At 38.9% G+C, this 20,139-nt stretch overlaps 1 protein-coding gene across 1 annotated transcript in view; it reads left to right on the plus strand.

Moving 5' to 3' along the window:
- The window catches only part of ENPP1 (ectonucleotide pyrophosphatase/phosphodiesterase 1), a 53,040-nt gene that overhangs the window by 6,689 nt on the left and 26,212 nt on the right, over positions 1-20,139 (plus strand). The window contains exons 2-6 of the mRNA XM_084201511.1: positions 9,031-9,103; positions 10,657-10,773; positions 13,642-13,767; positions 13,938-13,998; positions 18,988-19,085. Of these exons, the coding sequence (XP_084057637.1) occupies positions 9,031-9,103; positions 10,657-10,773; positions 13,642-13,767; positions 13,938-13,998; positions 18,988-19,085 (475 nt within the window). The remainder of the gene's footprint in view (positions 1-9,030; positions 9,104-10,656; positions 10,774-13,641; positions 13,768-13,937; positions 13,999-18,987; positions 19,086-20,139) is intronic.

The following is a 20,139-nucleotide window of genomic DNA, read 5'->3' on the forward strand; positions in this document are numbered from 1 at the left end:
CAGCTCGCTTTCAGCCGGGTGTTTTAGGTATGGCTTTTAGCATCAATAAAACAGCATGGAGTTTGGGCTGCCAAATACTCTCTTCTGTAGCTGAATTGGAGGACTCAAGCCTTGCAGGAGGTTTCAGTCCCCCCTTGGAGTGCAGTGTGTGTGGATGCTTCTGCCTGCCTGGACTCCAGCTGGAGTGCAAATCTTGGGGCAGGCTGAAGCGCACCCAGCTGTGTGACTGGTGCATCTGTCCATGCTGCTGGCTGCCTGAAAACAGGCACGTTGGCCTAGGAATAGGAGTGGAGAATTAGAGAGTGGAGAATGGAGTGTAGATTAGGCCACACTGTGCTTGGCTCAGCCCTTTGGTCTGTCTAGGCAGAACGAGTGAATTGGGCTGTGATTGGTGTTGTGTGCTCAGACTTACCATGCAATGTTTCCATTACTTTTCTTCAGTTTTGCAGTAATGTTTGCAGTAAATCTTTGCCTACCTGTCAGGCACCAGGGGAAGGCAGGTCATGCTGGAAGAGAAAGTAAAACTGTATCCAGTCCTGGCAACAAGCCAGTGCCCTTTTTGGAAAGGGACAGTCTCGCTGTGTGCGAGCAAAGTGAGCACAGTGGATGTGGGGACACCAGCCAGGTTCAGCCAATAGTCTGAATTGCCAGGGGAGTCTGTAATGGTAATTGAGGTCCAAGGTAAGGGAAGGCAGGCCTGTGAGTTTGGGTCAACAGAATACATGGCCAGGATTGACTTGGCTGCAGTGTGGCTGTACCACATTCCAGACAGGGCACAGAGGTAAGGCTGGCTAAAACAAGGAGAGAGTGACTCTTCTGAGGCTTTCTCTAGCTTTTTATTGAAGAGCTATCCTTAGGACTGGTTGAGTTCTCCCAAATAGTGCTATCAATAACTGAACCAATACCGGAGAACTGGCCCCAAGCACAGCCAGCCAAAGTCCTGGCCAGGAGGGAGGCAGCTTTTTTTCCTTCATATAGTTCTGCAAAACTCTTGGATACTAAAATAACAAAGAACACAGTTTAAGTGGATAGGCTTTCTGTAGCCTTTGAATTCAGAACAACTTTGGTACTGCCCTAAAACTTGGATTTCAGTCAAGGTCAAAGATACAAAAACTGTGCAGGGCTTCCTTCCAACTCCTGCTCTTCAAAAATTTTCCTTTGCATTTTTTTACTAGTATCACTGGAATTACACAGAGTGAATTGTTCTGATTTGATTTGCAGTGGAAGCTATGTTATTGTTGCTTCCAGCTGAGAGGAGCAGAGTAAATAAAGGCTTTGAAAACATGAAAGGTATGAAGAAATTTTCACCTTGGAGCTGATAATAGAAATGAATATATTGGCAAGTATCACCGTGGCCATATGCTATTACAGAATTTGTCAATGTGCTGCATCATGACAGTGTCCCATTTGAATGAAACAGTAGTAAATGTGATTTTAAGAGAAGTTATTTTATAATGTTCAATACTGGAATGATATTTTTACATTATTTTGATATATTTCCTGACCTCTTTTCAACACTTTCTGCACTGAAAAGCAAAAAGTGCTTTTCTGCATAGATGTTGCACAAGTCACCTGTATAAAGTTTCCTGTGTGTTCATAAGGCAGCAGTGGTTTTCATGGTAAATGGAGTGTGGTGGAGGACAAAGAAAAGTAACATAAGCAGGGATTTTTTGCAAATGAAATAACACAATAGGTTAGCTAAGGAAAAAGGAAGTAATAAGAAAAAATGTAGTATTTGCATTTCTGAAGAAACTCACTGAGCATAGCCTTGTCTCAGTTCTGCTGTGTAATGGCATATAGGCAAATCAACCTATATAAATGCTTTCTAATGTGGTAGTCTGTGGATACAAGTTTGTGTTAAACACTGGTTGCTATTGTTCCTAGAATAACAAGAAGTGTTGTTATAGCTTCTTCAAGAAGATCAATAATTCAACCTGGCCATGTACATTTCATTTCACTGTTTAACACTGGTAAATAGGCCAGTTTCAGAACCTTCTTCTGGTTCAAATATGTTTCCATGTTGTGAGGTATCAAAATTTGAGAGTCTGCCTTTTGGTTTTTGAAGGGCTATATTCAAGAGGTACCAAGGTAAATAATGGCCTCTTTATCATCCCTTGTCTTTGTTTTGGGAAAATGGACAAATGATTCAGGGCTGAAGATGAGTCTGTGATCAATATTGGTGTACTTAGTAAAGACGTATGATGAATAATTGAAAATTTTTTACTTGATCTTAAAGGTCTTTTCCAGCCTAAATGACTGTATGAAACCTGATTTCATTCTTCTCATACAGCTTGTGGTTCTACAATTTTTTGACACTCCTTGTAATCTTGATGTTTAACAAGATTTCTTCACTTTTTCTTTAAGGTCGTTTTGTCTTCCTGTGGAAGTTAATATTGTTGTCATGGTGGCAGTTGTTACAGTATCTGCCAAAGAAAAATGGATGTGAATGTAGGTTTACTTGGTATATTTTGTGGTATAAGCAGTACCCTGTAGAAGCCACCTCCTCTGCACTCTGTTCTTGTCACAACTCTCATGACAGTAATCTAAACTGGAACAGCTTTGGCTTTATTCTTGAAAAGGGACTTCTGGAATAGGAGGGGCATGAAGGTGCCTCAAGGCCTTACTTTCAGATTCAATTTTGCTTTCAATTATGAGTCAATTGCAACTTGTTTGGGAAACGAATTTTAGTTGGCATAATTACTGACAGTTTCTCTCCTTTCTATGCAGTCATGCATTCATATGTGGCTGCCACTAAAGTGGATGACGTGGGGTGGGCTTTGTTCTGTGTTCTTAGTCTGCTGTGTTGAATAAAAGAATTGTGCTTGAAAGTACGTTTACTTTTTTCTCATGAGTTTTCAGTCCTGTTTTCGTTAGGTTTCTACAAAAATCTACTTGCTGATTAAATAGCAGAGTCAGCTGCTATCCGCTTTTTGTGAATTGAATTAGAAGTTTTATTTCCCCTTCTTCGTGGCTAGTATATTGTTGCACTTTAATGTTTCTCTAAATTCTCCCATGATCTTAAGTGCAGTGAAAAAGGTAACAGCTGGGGTAAAGCTTTGATAACAGCAGCTCAAGTGCTAATGACTTCCAGGAGAGTATGTACCTACACAGTTGGGCAAGCAACAAATAAGAAAAATATTTTAGATTCCAGCTGACTAGCTGACAGATGCTAACTCTTCTGTCTTTTGGTATCTTTTTGTTAAAAACAGATGCTTAAATAGTTTTGGAAGGTATTTGGACAGCTATAGTATGATGATGTCTTCTGCTGATAATTCTTTACTGAGTGAAGTGTTATCACTCTTTGGTGAGCTCTGTGAAGGCTTTTATAATATCTTACAGTGGCTCAATCTACCTTTAAAACACTCTTGTCCTTTGAATGGCCTTTGATTGCGATAGCACATAGTAACAGTCCTGAGAACGTCCAATACAAAGAATGAGAGTAAACCTCCTGTGTGCCTCTTTGAGAAAGAAAAACAATAATGTCTGTGCATTTTCATAGTAAATAGTTTTAGCTCTCAAAATTTTGGGTGTTATCTCCAGCTTTTTCATCCACTGACTTCAGAATTATTTGGTCACCTCCAGTGTTTTACAACAGGCAGGACCTGAGAGCCTCAGCGATTCTCCTCCTGCTGGCCTCTGCAAGTGGAATGTAGATCAACAGAAGCAAGTCTTTGTAGACCATAAAAATATTTACAAATGTGGAAAGAAGAGATGACTGGTGCAAGAAGGAGGTGGTGCACTTGGTTCAGTGCTGATTTCCTTTTTTTTTTTTTAGATGATTTACTAAAGTGTTACTTAAGTAGCTGAGCTGGTGTGAGTGAAGTATCTGCCTCCTTTCAGTTTATTAAACTTTATTAAGTAACCTCTGCTTTTGAATAAAACCAGGCTGTTGGCAAGGGGATTTTGCTGGTTTAAAAATAATTTTTACAAGCATGAGTAAGTGTTCTGCTGCCCCTGGCAAGTGTAGATAAGTGTAGGTTTCTTTTTTTCATTATACAGTATGCTGCCTGCATTTTTAACTGTCAGAAGGAGACACTGGTCTTGCTTGAAATTCATTATTTGTTATTGTGTTCTTTACATTTTTGCAGGTGAAATTCTTTCTTGAAGATATTTTAGTGTTAAGGTTCAGGTCAGTAATCATCTATTCTAGGTGCACAAGACAGTGAAAACACAGCATGCCTTTCACAGATCCCAGTGGTTTTGGAAAATTCCATGGGTTTTCTTAATACTGGCATTACAGACCCTGTCTAGACATCCTCCCTTCATGGATACATATGACACAACTGTGAGAACCAATCGTGGAGATTAGGATGGAAAAACATCATTTTGCATGGTTTCCTTGATAATTGCATAGTTGTTAATGGATGTGTCTTAAACCCTGGAGGGACAAGTTTTGTTGTCCATGGAATACCAGGGATGAAGTAAGGGAGATGGAAAGCACCTGGGTACATGGCAGGCAAAGAGTGAGGAAGATCAACACAGAAATAAATGTAATTCAGAATGATAATTCCTTAAAAGAAGTATCAGTACTTCTTTGCCAAAGAAAATACAGAATACTGAATGAAGAGGGGAGTGGGAGAGGTGGACAGAGCTAGAGAAGAGTGAAGAGAAAGGGACAGTAGTGTTAACTGTGTAAAGGAGGACTAAAATGGGATAGGAAAGGTGGCAGTAGCTAAGGCCAGTGAGAGATTTCTTTGTGTGTCAGTAAGACCTGAGGAGTCTCTTTGGGATCAGGGGTGTGCAGCCTGCATGCTTTGCTGACTCCAGTCCTTCCAGCAACTCCCCAAAATTATTGCTGAAAAATTCTCTTCAGCTGCAGCTCTAGAGATGAGTGAGGGAAGTGATTCTCTTCTCTAACCATGCTATCATATTTCCATTTAGCCAGCTCAAAATGAAAGGCTTTTGAAATAAAAGGCTTTTGAAATGTTCTCAGGGTTGCAGTTTTTCAGACTTTCAACCACCTATTCCCAACCATTATAATTGTTTACAAAGCCAAGCTTTTATTGCTTCCTCCCACGTAAAGGAAGCAATGATGAGACAGAGATTCATCCCTAGATGACAATGTTTTTGTGATTCCAAAACAAACTTTCTAACATTTATTTTTAAACCAAAAAGGGACATTTTCTTCTCTGCAGTTGTTACTGTGTTGTTTTAAAAACCTTTTCTCAGATGAGAGATTAGAACTGAATCTGACAGTTTGTGCTAGTAACCTCATAAGATACGGATCATAAAACTTTAATTTTCTACTTTTGTGTGATACAAGGCCAGGTTCTTTAATTTATTTCTTTTCCTATTAAATATTGGATTCCCATATTCTTTCTTAATGGCACCTGTACAACTTGTTCTCAATTCCTGCTTTCTCTTTTGAGTGGAAGAATACAGGTGAGAGAGAACAGGTATGATTCTTTCCTATGATTTTAAAAGGCAGATTAAACCTTCAAGACAGGTGTTATGTTGATAGTGTGGTAGTAGGTAGAGCTTTGAATTTGGTGCCTGCTGCAGGATGCTAAACAAGGTCCCTGTTAGTAAACAAGTATGCATGCAGCTACTTGTCTTTGTAAAACAATATCCATAATAAATCTTTATGTAGCAGGCTGCAGCATCTCCAACCTGACCTACCTGTATGTAAAGCAGGTCAGATAAAATTAGTAACCTACCTGCTGTGGTGAGGTTTTCTTACAGAATCACAGAATGGTTTGGGTTGGAAGGGGCCTAAAACATCATCTAGTTCCAACCCCCCTGCCATGGACAGGGACACCTTCTACTAGGTTGCTCAAAGCCCTGTCCAACTTGGCCTGGAACACTCCCAAGGCATCCACAACTACTCTGGACAACAGAGATATGTTGCAATATTGAAAGAAGCAAAGTAAACTGGTTCATCTTCAGGGTGCAGCAGTGAGATGCAGTGAGTATCTGGATCTTTAAGAATAGTTTGAATATTCTTCATCATCTACAGAGTTGATAATCTTAGGGCCTTTCCACTGACAATAAGTCAGCTACTGGTGTAACGCCTCTTGCTGTGCCTAGTCAGGACTGCTGCTGCTGGGCAGTATTAGCTGCTCCTTATTGTTCCAGCAGAACGTTTTGCCATTTGTGTGGATAATATTCATGTGACTGAAGTCATTCAGGCTCAAGATAAAGCTTCAATTCAAAGCCTTAAACACTAAGCTGCAATTGCTTGAAGTTCCACTGGGTTAGATTTGGCTGTCCGAGAGCACTGTCAGATGTTTAATGTGTAAACTTATTGTTTTTGTAAAAAATCTTTATTAAGTGTTAAAGAAGGAAAGAAAGAGGAAAACAAAAATGAGGGGGAAACTTTTAGTGTTTTGCAGTAAAATATTTTTAAGACAAAAATTTAAGCTAGTGGGACTAAGTTTAAGAAAAACAAGGATTTAATGTAGTGAGTTGAGAGTTTCAAGATCTTAATATTTAATTGCATTTAGTATTGCATTTTGTAGTATTTTGTACCCAAAAGAGTACTTACATGCCTCAGTGAACATAATCCTTTTGTTTTTGCTTCTTGGAATTATGTTCATAGAAATGTAAAACTGACAACCTGGAATTACAGACAAAACTGTGATTTTATTACATTTGGTGCAAAAATCACAGAAATTATTTGTGAGAATTTTAGTGAAGTTTTACCAGTTTTACTCTGAGAAGTATTAGAATGCTGTCATTTTTGGGTGGGTTTTATGTAGATTTTATTTTTGCATTTATGATTAAATTCCTGCAGTAATGACTAAATTCCTGCATTACCTACACTGTAGCTCCATCATGGAATATTAATAGTCCATTTATTGGCACTGCAATGTGTTTTCTGTACAAGGATGCCTTAGGTGGCCAAAGTCCCATAGGTCATAGGTCTAGGTAGCTATTTGAAGATATGGGAATAAAGCTCTTACGAATAGAGTAGCTGTGGGTTTTTCTTGTTTTAAAGCATGTTTGTGTTCACATCTCAAAGGACATTCTACTCCTTGATCTTAGTAGCAGGGCCTGGTGGGAGCAGAGAAGCAATAAATCTTCACCCCAAAATAAAATGTTCTCAACCTGGCTTTTAAAAAATCAATTTGTAATTTAAAAAAAATAACAGTAATAATAATGTTGAAAGGACAATAGCAGGTCTTGCCCTCTCCACTGATTTTGCTGGGCTTTGACACTTGCATTTGAAGTGTCAGCTATCTCCCTGTGCACCTGCTTTTATCTAGGTGATATTTTGTATGAGGGATTTCAAAGGTCATGAACAATTTACCTTGAAGATAACATTTTTGATACTGATGTAACAGAAAGTGTTGATGGTGCACCTGTTAGTTTTCTGATTTCAAACCAAAACCAACCAAACAAACAAAATCCACCAAAAACAACAACAAAAAAGAAAAGTACAAAGCTCTGTACTTGTGTTCATTCCTGATAGCTGGGTTTAATGGAGACTTGCATCTTTATGTAAGTTTTTCATATCCAGGTGAATAGAAAATGCTAGATTTTGTTCCTCTTCAGTCTTTCATTATTTTGCTTCTTTCCCTGTCAGTTCCAAGACTGTAATTGAACTGAAAAAATGCTTATTTCTTTGCTACATGTGATGTTGAATAAGATTCCACTTGCCTGATTCAGAATTCTAAGCCACAGCTTCATTAGATCCATTGCTCGATTTTAAAATAAATGGTATATATGAAATGTTTTTATATTGATTAATTTGGGTTTTGATAATTTTTAGCTCAAAAATTCAGAGTAATAGCTGAATTCCAATACAACACATTCCAGAAATTGCTTTCTCTCTTTATTAACTGCTTAGTGAACAAAATTGCATAGTAAACTGTAGAGTCATTAAAAACAACACAAACAGTTTTTAGTTACTGAAGTGCTCACAGTATTTAAAAAGAACAAACCTGAGAAATAATTAGGCGCATTTTAAAATGGAGGGAATTTTTGCCACATCACAGTATGATTCAGGCGTCCTCCTCAAGGCAGACTCAGCAGATTTTGCTGATGGGAAAGGAGAAAAAATAGGGCAGAATTGTGTAGCCATGTGTGTGAAGTTATTGAAGTATTGCTTCAATGTGTTTTTTTCCACAGAAAACAGTGACTGGAAAGGTAGTATGTACGCTCTTTCCCCACCCAGAGCTCCCCAGATTATTTTGTATAAGAAAGCCTGCATTATTGCAGCATGTTCTGTTTCAGGACTTCTGGCAAAGTATTTATTACATTCTACACTTAAGTAGAATAGCTGTTGTAACTGCATTCTTGGCTTCTCTTTAGTTACTGTCCAAGCACTGATAGCACGCATGCTTTTTCAAAGAGTTGATGGAATAAACCCAATACTTAATGAGGTTAAAAGAAATCTGTCTCTGCATTTGAGTAGGCATTAAATCCTGCTGTGACATGCTGGACCAGGGTAATACAGTGCTGGTTCTATAACTTCAGTGCGTCCAGAATCCGTCATGAACACAGCCGTAGTTTCTGGTCAGTGCAAGACACTGTGGTCAGCCTTGATGGGACATCCCACAGTGTGGGATTACCATGGTGTGGACCCAGATCTAGTATGAACTGGATACTAGGAAGTGGGAAAAGGTTTTCCTGCCTAAGAAAATTATAGGTATCACTTAAGGGCTATGTCTTCTGTTTGTAGTCTGTGGTTAATGGCAAAATTTCACCTTCTTAGAGCAACATACGAGGAAGGAAGGAGTGGAGTAAAAAAGCTTTCTATAAAATGTGTAAGAAGTAGAAATATATCATCATGAAAGAATGATATAAATGAAATCAAGAAAAACATGATGATATATGTCTATGCTAAAGGACTTAAGAAATGATATGCATAGGCCCAGTTGTGAGAAGCATGTTCATACACTGCTATTTAATTACAAACAACATAACTACTTGTGGAAGTGAAAACTGCTGTGAAAACAGTGAAATTGGCCTCCAAATCAGCATGTTGATGAATTTCAGTACAATTGTATAGCATTATGGAGAAAATGAGCACTTTCAAAACCATTCAATGGTAATTTAATATTATTTCTTTTCCTTGCTGTCCCACAGGTACTCTGTGTCTGCGTGTTAACGACAATCCTAGGATGTATATTTGGCCTGAAGCCTAGCTGTTCAAAAGATGGTAAATAATATGTCTTTAATTTAGTAATATTACTAAACAATTCCTTTTTTTTTTTTTTTTGTGAATTAATTTTCTTATTATCAGAATGCCACCCTTCTTGCTGCAGGAGGAGAATTGCGTGCATTGCTTGAAGCAGTATCAGTAAGAGTGGAATAAAAATACCAGAAAATAAACCTCAGGTGTAGTCAATGATTGTGTGTACTCACTTGAGAGGTAAAGTGATCCTGGTACTCAGTGTCTGATCTGGCAGCTTCCATGTATCCCAGCTGTCACTGCGGTGAATGGCTGCTTTTTTTCAGTTCACCATTAAAAAAAAACAAAATGAAACAACAAAACACAGCAACTTCTATTTCATGTTGTCCTGGAACATTTGTTTTTCATCTTTTCCAGTCAATTATGGAGGGAAAAAAAAAGGTTATTTTTTTTACTGGTTAGAATTGTAGCCTGAAAACATTCCTGGTGGAATTCCTCTGTCTGTTTTCTGTTCTAAAAAATATGTGGTTTTTTTCAATGGTGAAGTTTCTTCAGGTAGAAGGTTACGAAAGTTTGTTTTTTTTTTTTAAGAAGTTAGGCTTCACTTTGGGAACAACTATGAAGAATAATTTCAAAGCTGAACATAAAATGATTTTCAACAGAAGTTCAGTTTATAAAATTTCTGTTAAAATATATGTAGGTTTTTTCTCATTTTATTACAGCTCTGCAGTATTGGTTCATTAGTATCTCATTTTCCTAATATCACAGACCTCAAGATTCTTCAGAAGACGAGCCAAATGATGGAGGATTTCCCTCACTCCCTTCTGGTGATGGCTCAGGATTAGACAGTGTGACCAAATTCTTAGTTTTTGTTAATTCTTCACATCACTAGTTTCTAGTTGGGTGGTGGTGTGTTTACTTTTTTGGGGGTTTTTTGATTTTTTTTTGATTTTTTTTGTTTGTTTTTTGTTTTTTTTTTTCTTTTTCTTTTTTGGCATTGTTGTTGTTTCTTTGGCGTTTTTGGGGTGTTTTTTTGTCTTTTTTTTGTTTGTTTGTTTGTTTTTGGTTTTTAATTTTTTTTTTATCATTTTTTCCCTGCCCTCAGTAACCCCAATCTAGTGGAAGAATGCTATGTCTTTTTTTTTTTTTTTTTTGATACTGAAATTGGACAAAAAATAAACCAGTGATCAGTATAGTCATGTTTGTATCTCTTGTGTCTGCTTTGGAGCAGCCATCCTTACATCTTGAGATCTTACATACTCATCTTCTGTGACACAGGGGCGAGGACAGTCACAACTAGCTTTTATTTCATTGGTTTCTGCCAATGCTGAAACACCATGTTCCTGCTGAAAGAGAACAGAACCCTTTGTTCAATATGATGAAAAATTATTTTTGTTCATTAAGAGGAAATAAGCATTTGGTTGGATCAAGGCTTTCTTTTGGCTGCCACTGTTTTTGCAGCCATCCTGTACGCTGGAATCACCAATTGTGTCATTTCACACGCTGGCTGTATTAGTTTCTTTTGCATGTTGACTGATTTGGGCTCAGCCACTGATATCTGACACTATCCAATATTACAGTGAAAACCTGCAAAGGTCGTTGCTTTGAAAGGACCTTTGGAAGCTGCCGTTGTGATAAGGATTGTGTCAAGCTTGGAAACTGCTGCTTAGATTACCAGGAAACATGTATACAACCAGGTAAGGATGGAAGAAACTGAGGGAGCAATCTCTCCTGTCCTTTGACTGGGGACAGCTCAGCATATGTGAGTACTGCTGTGGTCAGGGCTTATTTCACATGGGCTGTGAGTGCAAAACAGGGCTACTGAGCAGCAGAGTGTTTCTGATGCCACTCATCTTCCCCTTTTTATGCTGTGTTGCATTCCTGTATGGAGTTGCAGCAATGATGGTGCTACTGGGGACTCCTGTGGAAACATCAGGGCTCTGGTACAGCTGCTGTTTCACACAAGCAAAGCTTGTATTTCACCCAGCTGGACTACTTAGGAGCTGACAAAGCCAGTGGGCTGGCTTTCCCATAGCTCTCCTGTGAGAAGAGAGGCTGCCACAGACTGTGCTGCTGCCCTCCCCCTTGGAAGGAGGAGGAACAATGGCAACTCGAGGTCTTAGCCAGCTTTTTGTTTGCTGGTGGTGAGACAACAGTAACCCGCATTGTCCCTGGCATCAGGGATAATTCCTACGCTCTTGGGCAAGCCTGGAATAGAAGTGCATTCTGCATATTGCATGTGTCTGTCATCGCCTGAGTGAAAAAGGGGAAGGACAGAGCGGCTCTGCGAAAGCTGCCATCTCTCCCTACCCAGCTGCTCGGTCCCTTGGCCTTGCTGCTCCCCTGCCTGAATGTGAAGCAAGGGTCAGGAGCATGAATCAAGGCAGGATGACAAAACAGATTGCACTGGTGAAGGATTGCGAAATGAGGAGCAACTGCCATGATTTGCCAGAAGGCAAAGGTCAAATAGACAAACGTGTGAAAAATACCTAGGAGAAATTTTACAGGGAAAGATGTTAGTGTGTGTAGAACAGCAAGTACAGCACTTGAATATTTTCTCTACTTGGGTTTTGCCTTTATGCTCCAAAAGCAGCACTCCTTTCAGATAACTATTTTTCTTCTTACTCCTCTTTATATACATTTGATTAATTTCTGGGTGAGACCACACTGATACATTTAAAATTCCAATGTGGATGTTGAAAACCAAATTATTAAACTGAGCTCAGATCCCTACTTCAATTGACTGCTACTGAAAGTCAAGTTACACATATATAGTTGATATATCCAGGTATATAATCCAAGGGTTTTACTCTGTTTTATTACATCACCCCCCCTGAGTATAAAGGTTCTTTAAAAACAAACTGGAGAGTCTGTCTTAGCACTAGGAATATGAATGAATTCATTGGTGCTGTTTTTTGGGGCTTTTTAGAATTAGACCTAATATCAATGGAGAATCATATTCTAATTTCCCAATAGTATCATGTAACTAGAACCATACTAGATTCTTCTCTCTGTCATGGAAGTAGTGATCTACTTGATATTAGCGGAATTACTGAAAGTAATTACTGAAAGTGAGATTAACCTCCTGACAATGCTTTTAGGGATTTCTAATTGCTAATCATGTATGAAAATCATTGAATATCTTCTGCTCAAACATTTAGATTTGGCTTCCATATCTTCACTTAAGTATTCGCTCAGCTGGTGAATTAATGGGTGTTTATCCTCACTGAATGTAAAGGATTTATTTGTGTTTTTGACTGCTAACAAATCATAGAATCACAAAATATGCTGAGTTGGAAGGGACCCATCACAGGATCATGAAGTCCAATTTCTGACCCTGCACAGGACAGGCCAAGAGTCACACCACATGCCTGACAGTTATCCAAATGCTTTTTGAGCTCTGTCACTCTGAGGTTTGGTGCTGTCACCACATCCCTGAGGAGCTTTTTCCAGTGCACAACCAACTTCTGGGTGAAAAATCTTTCCTTGATACTTAACCTAAAGCTCACCTGACTCAGCTTCATGCTTTTTCCTTGAGCCCTCTCACTGGTCACAAGAATGAAGAGCTTGGTCCCTACTCCTCTGCTTCCCCTCACGAGAATGTTGAAGACTATAATGGAGCTTTTCCTCAGTCTCAACAAACCAAGTGACCTCAGCTGCTCCTCATAAAGTTTCCCCTCCAGATCCTTCACCATCCTCATGGGCCTCCTTTGGGCACTTTCCCATAGTTTAGCCCTTATATTGTGGCACCCAAAACTGCCCCAGCACTGGAGGTGATGCTGTCTCAGGCAGAGCAGAGCAGGACAATCCCCTCCCTTGCCTGGCTGGCCATGCTGTGCCTGATGCCCCCCAGGGCAGGTTGACCCTCCTGGCTGCCAGGGCACTGCTGGCTCCTGTTCAACCAGGACATCCAGGTCCTCAGATGATACAATGTACTGGAATATGCCATTCAGAGAAACCAGTATTGTTCTCTAATAAAATCAGCAGTGGAGCTGAAGTCAGTACGTCTTCCTGTGAGCTTATGTAGAGAGTCTTAAATAGTGGCAGTGATACCTGTTACTAAGAGGTGCTGAAAGAGGCTGGAGTGCCTGATGAAGACTGGTAAAATCCACTGTGATTTCAAATGCAAGTCAGAATAAATTAAAGCTGCTCAGTGTTTTCTAGGTATTCCAAATTCAGACTTTTCTTTTTTTTTTTTTCTGGTGGAGTTTTTGGGATTTTTTTTTATAGTATGAGCTGACCAAATTAAACCCACATAAATGACCATATTTCAGGAGATCTGTGGAATTAATTCTTTCTGATCTGTGGTATTTATACCCATATGCTGCATAGCTGTATTCAGATGACTATGTTCTTGGATATTTAGTCATGGGTGTTCCTATTTCCTGAAGTGCCCAAGTTTCTGATACTATGAGTGTATGAGATAACTCATTATCTCTATTACACCTGAAGACTATTTCTCAGTGAGTAGAGATTTGAGACTGAACTTAACACTTGCTTTATTAGTTCTGGACTTATAGCAGTATTAATCATTGTGCTGTCCTTCTCTCTCACCTGTTTTTTAGCCCACATATGGACCTGCAATAAATTCAGGTGTGGAGAAAAGAGGCGACTAGAATATCGTTGTTCCTGTTCAGATGATTGTGTGGAAAACAATGATTGCTGTGTTAATTATCAAGCTGTTTGTAAAGGTAAGTATCATCAACAAATTACTACCCTCTTTCATACGTACCTATATTTGTATAAATGGAGCAATAACGTAATATGACTTTAAAAGCATCTGGTAGCATAAAAGAAACCTTGCATCTCTCAGTAAGAATGTACTGTCTTAAAAAAATGAATTGCACTCATTTGTTTTAAGGAGAGGCAAGCTGGGTTGAAGAAGAGTGTGAGAACATTACTGAACCTCAGTGTCCAAAAGGGTGAGGAAATTTTATATTTGCATACCTCTGCTCTTTGCTTGTGTTTCGTTTTTGAGATTGTTTTCCCTGCTGTGCCTTCCTGGGACCTGCTTGCCTTTTCACTGCACACACACAGTGAAAGCAGCTGCCAGACAGAGATGAACACCTGTTCAGCCAGCATTTGGTGCTGCTTACTAACCCATCAGGTTGCTCTATCTCAGCACTTGCTTGACTTGCAAGAAATGCCTATTCCTCAATCCTGGTGTTTTTCACAGATATGCGTGCTCTGGGCAACGCTGTCTGGTTGCCAGTCATGTTACTGACCTACATGTGCTACCATGCCCATCATTCCAAATATTTTGGGACCATCCAGCAATCTTGGACTCCTGTCTCCCTTCTTTGTCTCTTTCAAAGACCTTTCCAATACCTTGCATTTTTCAGCCTCAGGACTGCAAATTGTGGGCAGATCTGTGTTCCAACTCCAGCAGGAGTGGGACAACACTGTTTGCAAGCTGTCTGAATTATTTTCTTTAAAAGGTGTAAAGTACCATGGGATCCTTGTATTCTCTGGCTCAGCTCCACATTGGGCCTGCTCCTGCAAGTTATGTATACAGTGTGTGAGGAATGACTCATGTGGTTTATGGCGTCAGCACTCAGGCTTGAATAGTACAGCGAAGCTCCCAGCCAGGAAAAAAAATCTTGTATTACTTGAACTGGTTTTGCTTTGGGATCTTCTAACTAAGTTTATAGTTAAAGTTGACTGTAAACTATGACAGTCTAAGCTGTCAGTAGAAGTGACTTTAATTCTAGATTGATTTGTGTTCCAGTAGTAAATACTTTCTAGACATGTTATGGACAGCTATATTCTTGTCTGACAAGTATCAAAAAATACACACCTGTTTTATTTTGATTTTGAAATTATAGTGCAATGGGATATTTCTAGTAAAGTAAAGGCATTTTTTTTTTGTTATGTCATTACATTTTTGACTTAAGGTATTTAAATCATGACATTTTTATTCATTGGCATTATAAAACTGTCAAACAAAATACAAAATATTTCCATGTGAAATATTTCATACCAATTGGGTACCCTTCACTCTGATTCAGAGCACTAACTGTTGCTGATCTTTCAGAACCTTCATCAGGACAGAAACTGGACTTTCTGTCCAGCTTGTAGTCCAAGTCCCCAGTAATCCCCTATGTAGGAAGGTGATATCCAGGCGGTTCTTGAAGTTTTGTCATTGAATTTTGTTCTGAGTTCTGGAGCCATTTGGGACTTCTTGCTGGGAGCTGGGTCTAGAATGATGATTCCTCTAACGCAGGGTTAGGAAGCGTTGCCCCCAAGAGGTTGGTAAACAAAGAAGAGTCTTGTGGAGATCCACAGTCAAAGTTACTGACGCAAATGCTGCAGGGCAACTCCTGTTGGTTAACTTGTTTTCAGGGTTTTTTTGTTTGTTTTTTTCTGTTCAGCTCATGAAAGGGATACATAGTTACTCCTCTAAAATTGTTTTAATCCTGGTAAACCCCAAAATGTTGCAATAAAACCCAGCCCAGGAAAGGGTGATGTGTGGTCAAAGTTGAATCAAACTGTGTTGACTGAAGGTGCATCTTGGACTATTAGCACACAAGCCTCTCCCAAAAGTAACAACTCTGTAAACAATCCACTTCTTCCTATGCTGTGTGGTAGGCAGTAGTGTAGGTGAATTTAGTTGCAGTGCTCATTTTGAGACTTCAGGATATCAGTTCTGATTCTGTGCATATTAATAGAGCATATTTTGTGGGTTCAGATTGCTGGTTTTATTCTGTTTAGTTTTAGCTGGGTTTTAGCTATACCTGTGGTGCAGAATAGACAACAGATGACACAGCATTCAGTGGGGTGCTTAATCAGAAAAATCCCACTGATTTCAGTGAGAGGAACTGCTCACTGATTTCACTGATCAACAACTTAAAATTAAGTACACAACTAAGTCTTTCCAAAACTGAGTTCTATATTGTTTAATAGGATTATAAAGTAAATAGGCTGTAAGATCTCAGGAGTGATCTAGTCATTCCCACCATTCTAAGAGTGAAATAATACTCAGACAATTCAAACCTACTTAAGCAGTTTATCCTAGTACTTACATAGATGGCTTTACTGATGACTTTTTGCTGTCTTTTTGTCCTTGTGTCTTTTTCTGTACTTCAGGTCTATTACTATTTGCCCTATCTTCATTGAGCTGTAAGAGCATCTAATTACTTTCCTCTTTGCTGATCTCTCTTTATATCTGGACATTGCTCTTATGCCTCCTGCTGAGGCTTTCTGTACATTCAGTGGAAAAGAAAGCTTTTCCTCCTGTGCTTTATGGCTGTATATAGGCAGTATGAATGTGTGTGGGATGAGAAGTCTTCTGTCTATTACATTAAGCTTTTCAAGGGAACTTTCTTTTCCTTCCTATTTTGTTTTCTTTCTCTTTCTTTTAATTATGGTCTAACCTGCCTGCAGTGAGGGAGGTCAACTTGGCAATGTGTTCCATGGTTCTGGCCTCTTGAGCATCCAGACTGGTGAACTTACTAGACCACAGCAAGCCTCTGTTGCCTGCATAATGTTTCCATAGAAGCCAGTTTATAGGAGGGGATAATTGCTACTGCATTTCCTTCAGTTTGGAGTCAGGATGTGACTGTGGCATACCTATTTATCCAAGAGCTGTGAAACACGCTTGTCTTACTGTTTGGACACAGCCAGCATGAATCACCAACAGGACCAAAACTTGAGCCTCCCAGGCTTGCTTGCTCATGACAGCCCATTCATTAAGTAGCAAGTGCAGTCTTGGCCACTGACAGGAAAAATGCGTGGCTGATATAGCTCAGAATGGAGCTTGGGTCAGTTTGTCTGGGGGTTTTACTAGAGCTGTTCCAAAGAGAGTGTGGTTTAACATGGTCTGTCATGCTTTGCTTCCCTGAGCTCTAGGGCAGATCACTAAATATATGAGTTTTGGCATGTGCAGAGTATACAAGAAGTGAAATGGGCAATTGCTGTCATTGTGGCAATGGCCTATTTTGCCAAGTTTAATTTTACATGTGCAAAGGGGTCGGTAGCTAGATTTGCAGACAACCAAAACATGTATTTAACAGTTGGTTTACTTGCAAATGCCAAACCAGAAACGGTTGCGTAAAGTCCCTTTCTAAGTGCTTGTTTTAAGTTTGGTGGGGTTTTCTGGTTTTGGTTTGTTTTTTTCTTAATTTTTTTTTTTAAGTTAGACTTGGTGGTAAGTAATATTGAACAGACTTTGCCTCAAAGTTCACATTTTATTGCACAGAACTTTGCAGTGAAGATTTTTAGACCTCTGCACTGAAGTGAATGATTTTTTTGAGAAGAGACATAGAGAAGGTACTTGCAAAACTTGTGGAGGTCAGAATCTGTGGTGCAAAAAATACTTGTAATATGGGTAAAGGTAGTGCATAAAGTTTCCTAACTCTGTTTTGCCATCTGGCTTTAGTTTTGACCTGATAATTATTCATTTCTTGTTCCCACCTGTACCATATAAATTAAAAAGCAGGCTACAAACATGCATCTTAGAAATGCATTTAAAGGTTTTATTCTATCTGGGGGATAGGGTAGGCTATGTAATAATTCTGACTAATTAAATCCTTTTGGCTTGTTGACCTTTGGAACAGTTGTCCAAATTGTTCATTAAAATTTTCTTAGGATTGTCATGTTTTGGTTGCCTGACTATTCCTTAGTTTAATATAGTTACATTTGTTTGACTGACACACAGCTTATAAATCCTTCATTTGTAAATGGCTCTTCAGATTTTTTTTTGTGGCGTACATCACTAAAGAAATTGTCAACACTTTATAAATAATATTTGTCCTCTATCCTCACTGTTTTATTTTTGGAAATTAGGGTATAACAAAGTTTAAAAAAAAGTAAATATAAAAAGGGAAAATGAGCTGGCAATAAGCCAGTATTTTAATGTTATAATATTATAAATAGTAAATTATTTTATGAAATTCCATATTTTCAATAGTTATTGCTCCACAGCAGTGATTTTTTTTTTTTCAGTCTCACATGCCCTCATGTCTATAGGTCAAACACAGGGTATGTTTTCTTCAAGGAAGAAGTTACTGATGTTACAGAAGTTACTATTCCTGTCTGTGATGCAATGTTTTAAGTACTTACAGTTGGAGAGAAATTGTTTGAACAGGGCTGAATCTGGGAACAAGTCAAGACTGGAAAACATAGGTCCTGTGGAGACTGGACGGGGAGATTTTGTTTTCATTGGTTCCAGTGAAATCTGTATCTGAATTTATCTGTCAAGTTCCTGGCAGAAATGCTGTTACAGTATTTCCAGTTGCAGGGCCACATTTTTGAATTTGGAGATTGGTAGGACTTCTGGAGCAGTAAGCAAGTTCTTTTTGGTTTGATAATCTTTTTAATATGAGAGGAAAAATATGTGTTTTAGTTGCTGATTTAACATACCCTGTACATTAGACTAGCTTACAGTTCTGTGCACTGTAAATATATCTATAGAAAATCCTTCTGTTTTCATCTAGGTTACAGGTTGTTCAGGAGGAAAGTGAATAAAAGAAAGTTTGGCTTTGCATTGCCTTATTTATTTCCCTGCTCTTAGCTTGAGGTGGAGAATGGGGTTGGAGGGGCTGAGTGTTGCTTCAGTGGGACTGATTTCAAGATAAGGAGTACCAAACCCACCGATGGCTCACCTGAGCATCTGGGCTTGTTCACCTTAAAGGTGTGTTTGAAATCAGGCCTTGCTGTGACTTTTCTGTGCATGCCCTGCTGCAAACCTCAGCCTCTTTGGGCGTGGATTGCTCTGCCAACCTTCGAACAGAGGGACCGGAGCAGTTTGCTCACCACTGTGCCAGCCAAACTTCTGCTGAGGATGACTTCCTTGGCCTGGCTTATAGCCCCATAATGAACATTTCCACTGTCTGGGGAAACTTTCTTGAAATTAGTGATAGGAAACTGTTTCTCAGAGTCTGTCTTTTAATATTCAATTTTTGTTTGTTCAGATTTACCAAGTCTCCAGTGTTACTATTTTCATTGGATGGCTTCAGAGCGGAGTATTTGCAGACTTGGGGTGGACTTCTACCTGTTATTAGCAAATTACGTGAGTAGTTTCTTTGTCTAAGAACTATTATGATGTCTTACCTGAAAAAAACCCACAAATGCAGCTTTTCTCACTCTTCTGCCATGAATATGGAAGGTGTTGCCCTAAGGAACACCCATGCACAAAGACCTTCAAGTGTTGGAGAGTGGAAGGGCAAGAGAGGGCTTGAAGAAAGGGTCCTTTGGATTTTCAGTGAAATCTTATAAGTTATAGCCCCTTTTATATTTAGGATGTGGTTTTCTTTTTTTTTTTTTGCTGTGAGGCTATTTTATTCAAAATAAGTAGATCCTTTTTACTCTATAATGCATATCATCTCATATTTAGGTGGAATGGCTTTGGGAAATGAAAAGCATTTGATTATATTTGGAAAAAGAAGACAGAGAAGGAATAGACTAAGAGGAGATTATATAGAAGGGCTGGTAGAAATGTAATGAATCCAAGAAAACCTTAATTTAGCAAACATTTCCAGAAGAAATATTCCCCAGCTTTTTTAGTGTCTTACTTGATTTGGTGGTGTCTAAATAATTTTAGTTACTTTTCCTGTTTCTGTTTTGGCTGTGGTCTGTAGAGAACTGATGGTATTTCTTGTCTGAAAAATATGCCAATCTTCTTGACATTCAGAAATTACTACCTGGGGTGCCTGGTTTCAGTTTGTCTAAAAATAAATCAGTAAAAATACTTGCTTTTTTACACAGTGGTTGTTACAACTTGAAGTGTTCCAGAGGATAACAATTCGCAGATGTATCTGAGGTTTTGGGTTCTTCTTAGTTTTGTTCCGTGCTAGAATAAAATGAGACATTTGCAAAGTTTTCATTAGATGCTGTTATAAAAAATTTAAGCTGGAGAAAATTTCTGGGACATTTCTATGAGAGGCTGGCTAGTACAAATTATTCTAGCTCTGCCTGAGATACAAGATAGCAGTGTCACAAAGCATCTGTAAGACTTCCAGTCTGCGGTATCCACTTACACATGTCATGTTTCTTCATTCTTTGGTCTGGATAGTCTACAGTGGGACTTCTCTCATTGGCTTCTATAATTAACTTGCACTTCTCTT

This window comes from Fringilla coelebs, assembly GCF_963513975.1.
Source record: "Fringilla coelebs genome assembly, chromosome: 3".
Lineage (NCBI taxonomy): Eukaryota > Metazoa > Chordata > Aves > Passeriformes > Fringillidae > Fringilla > Fringilla coelebs.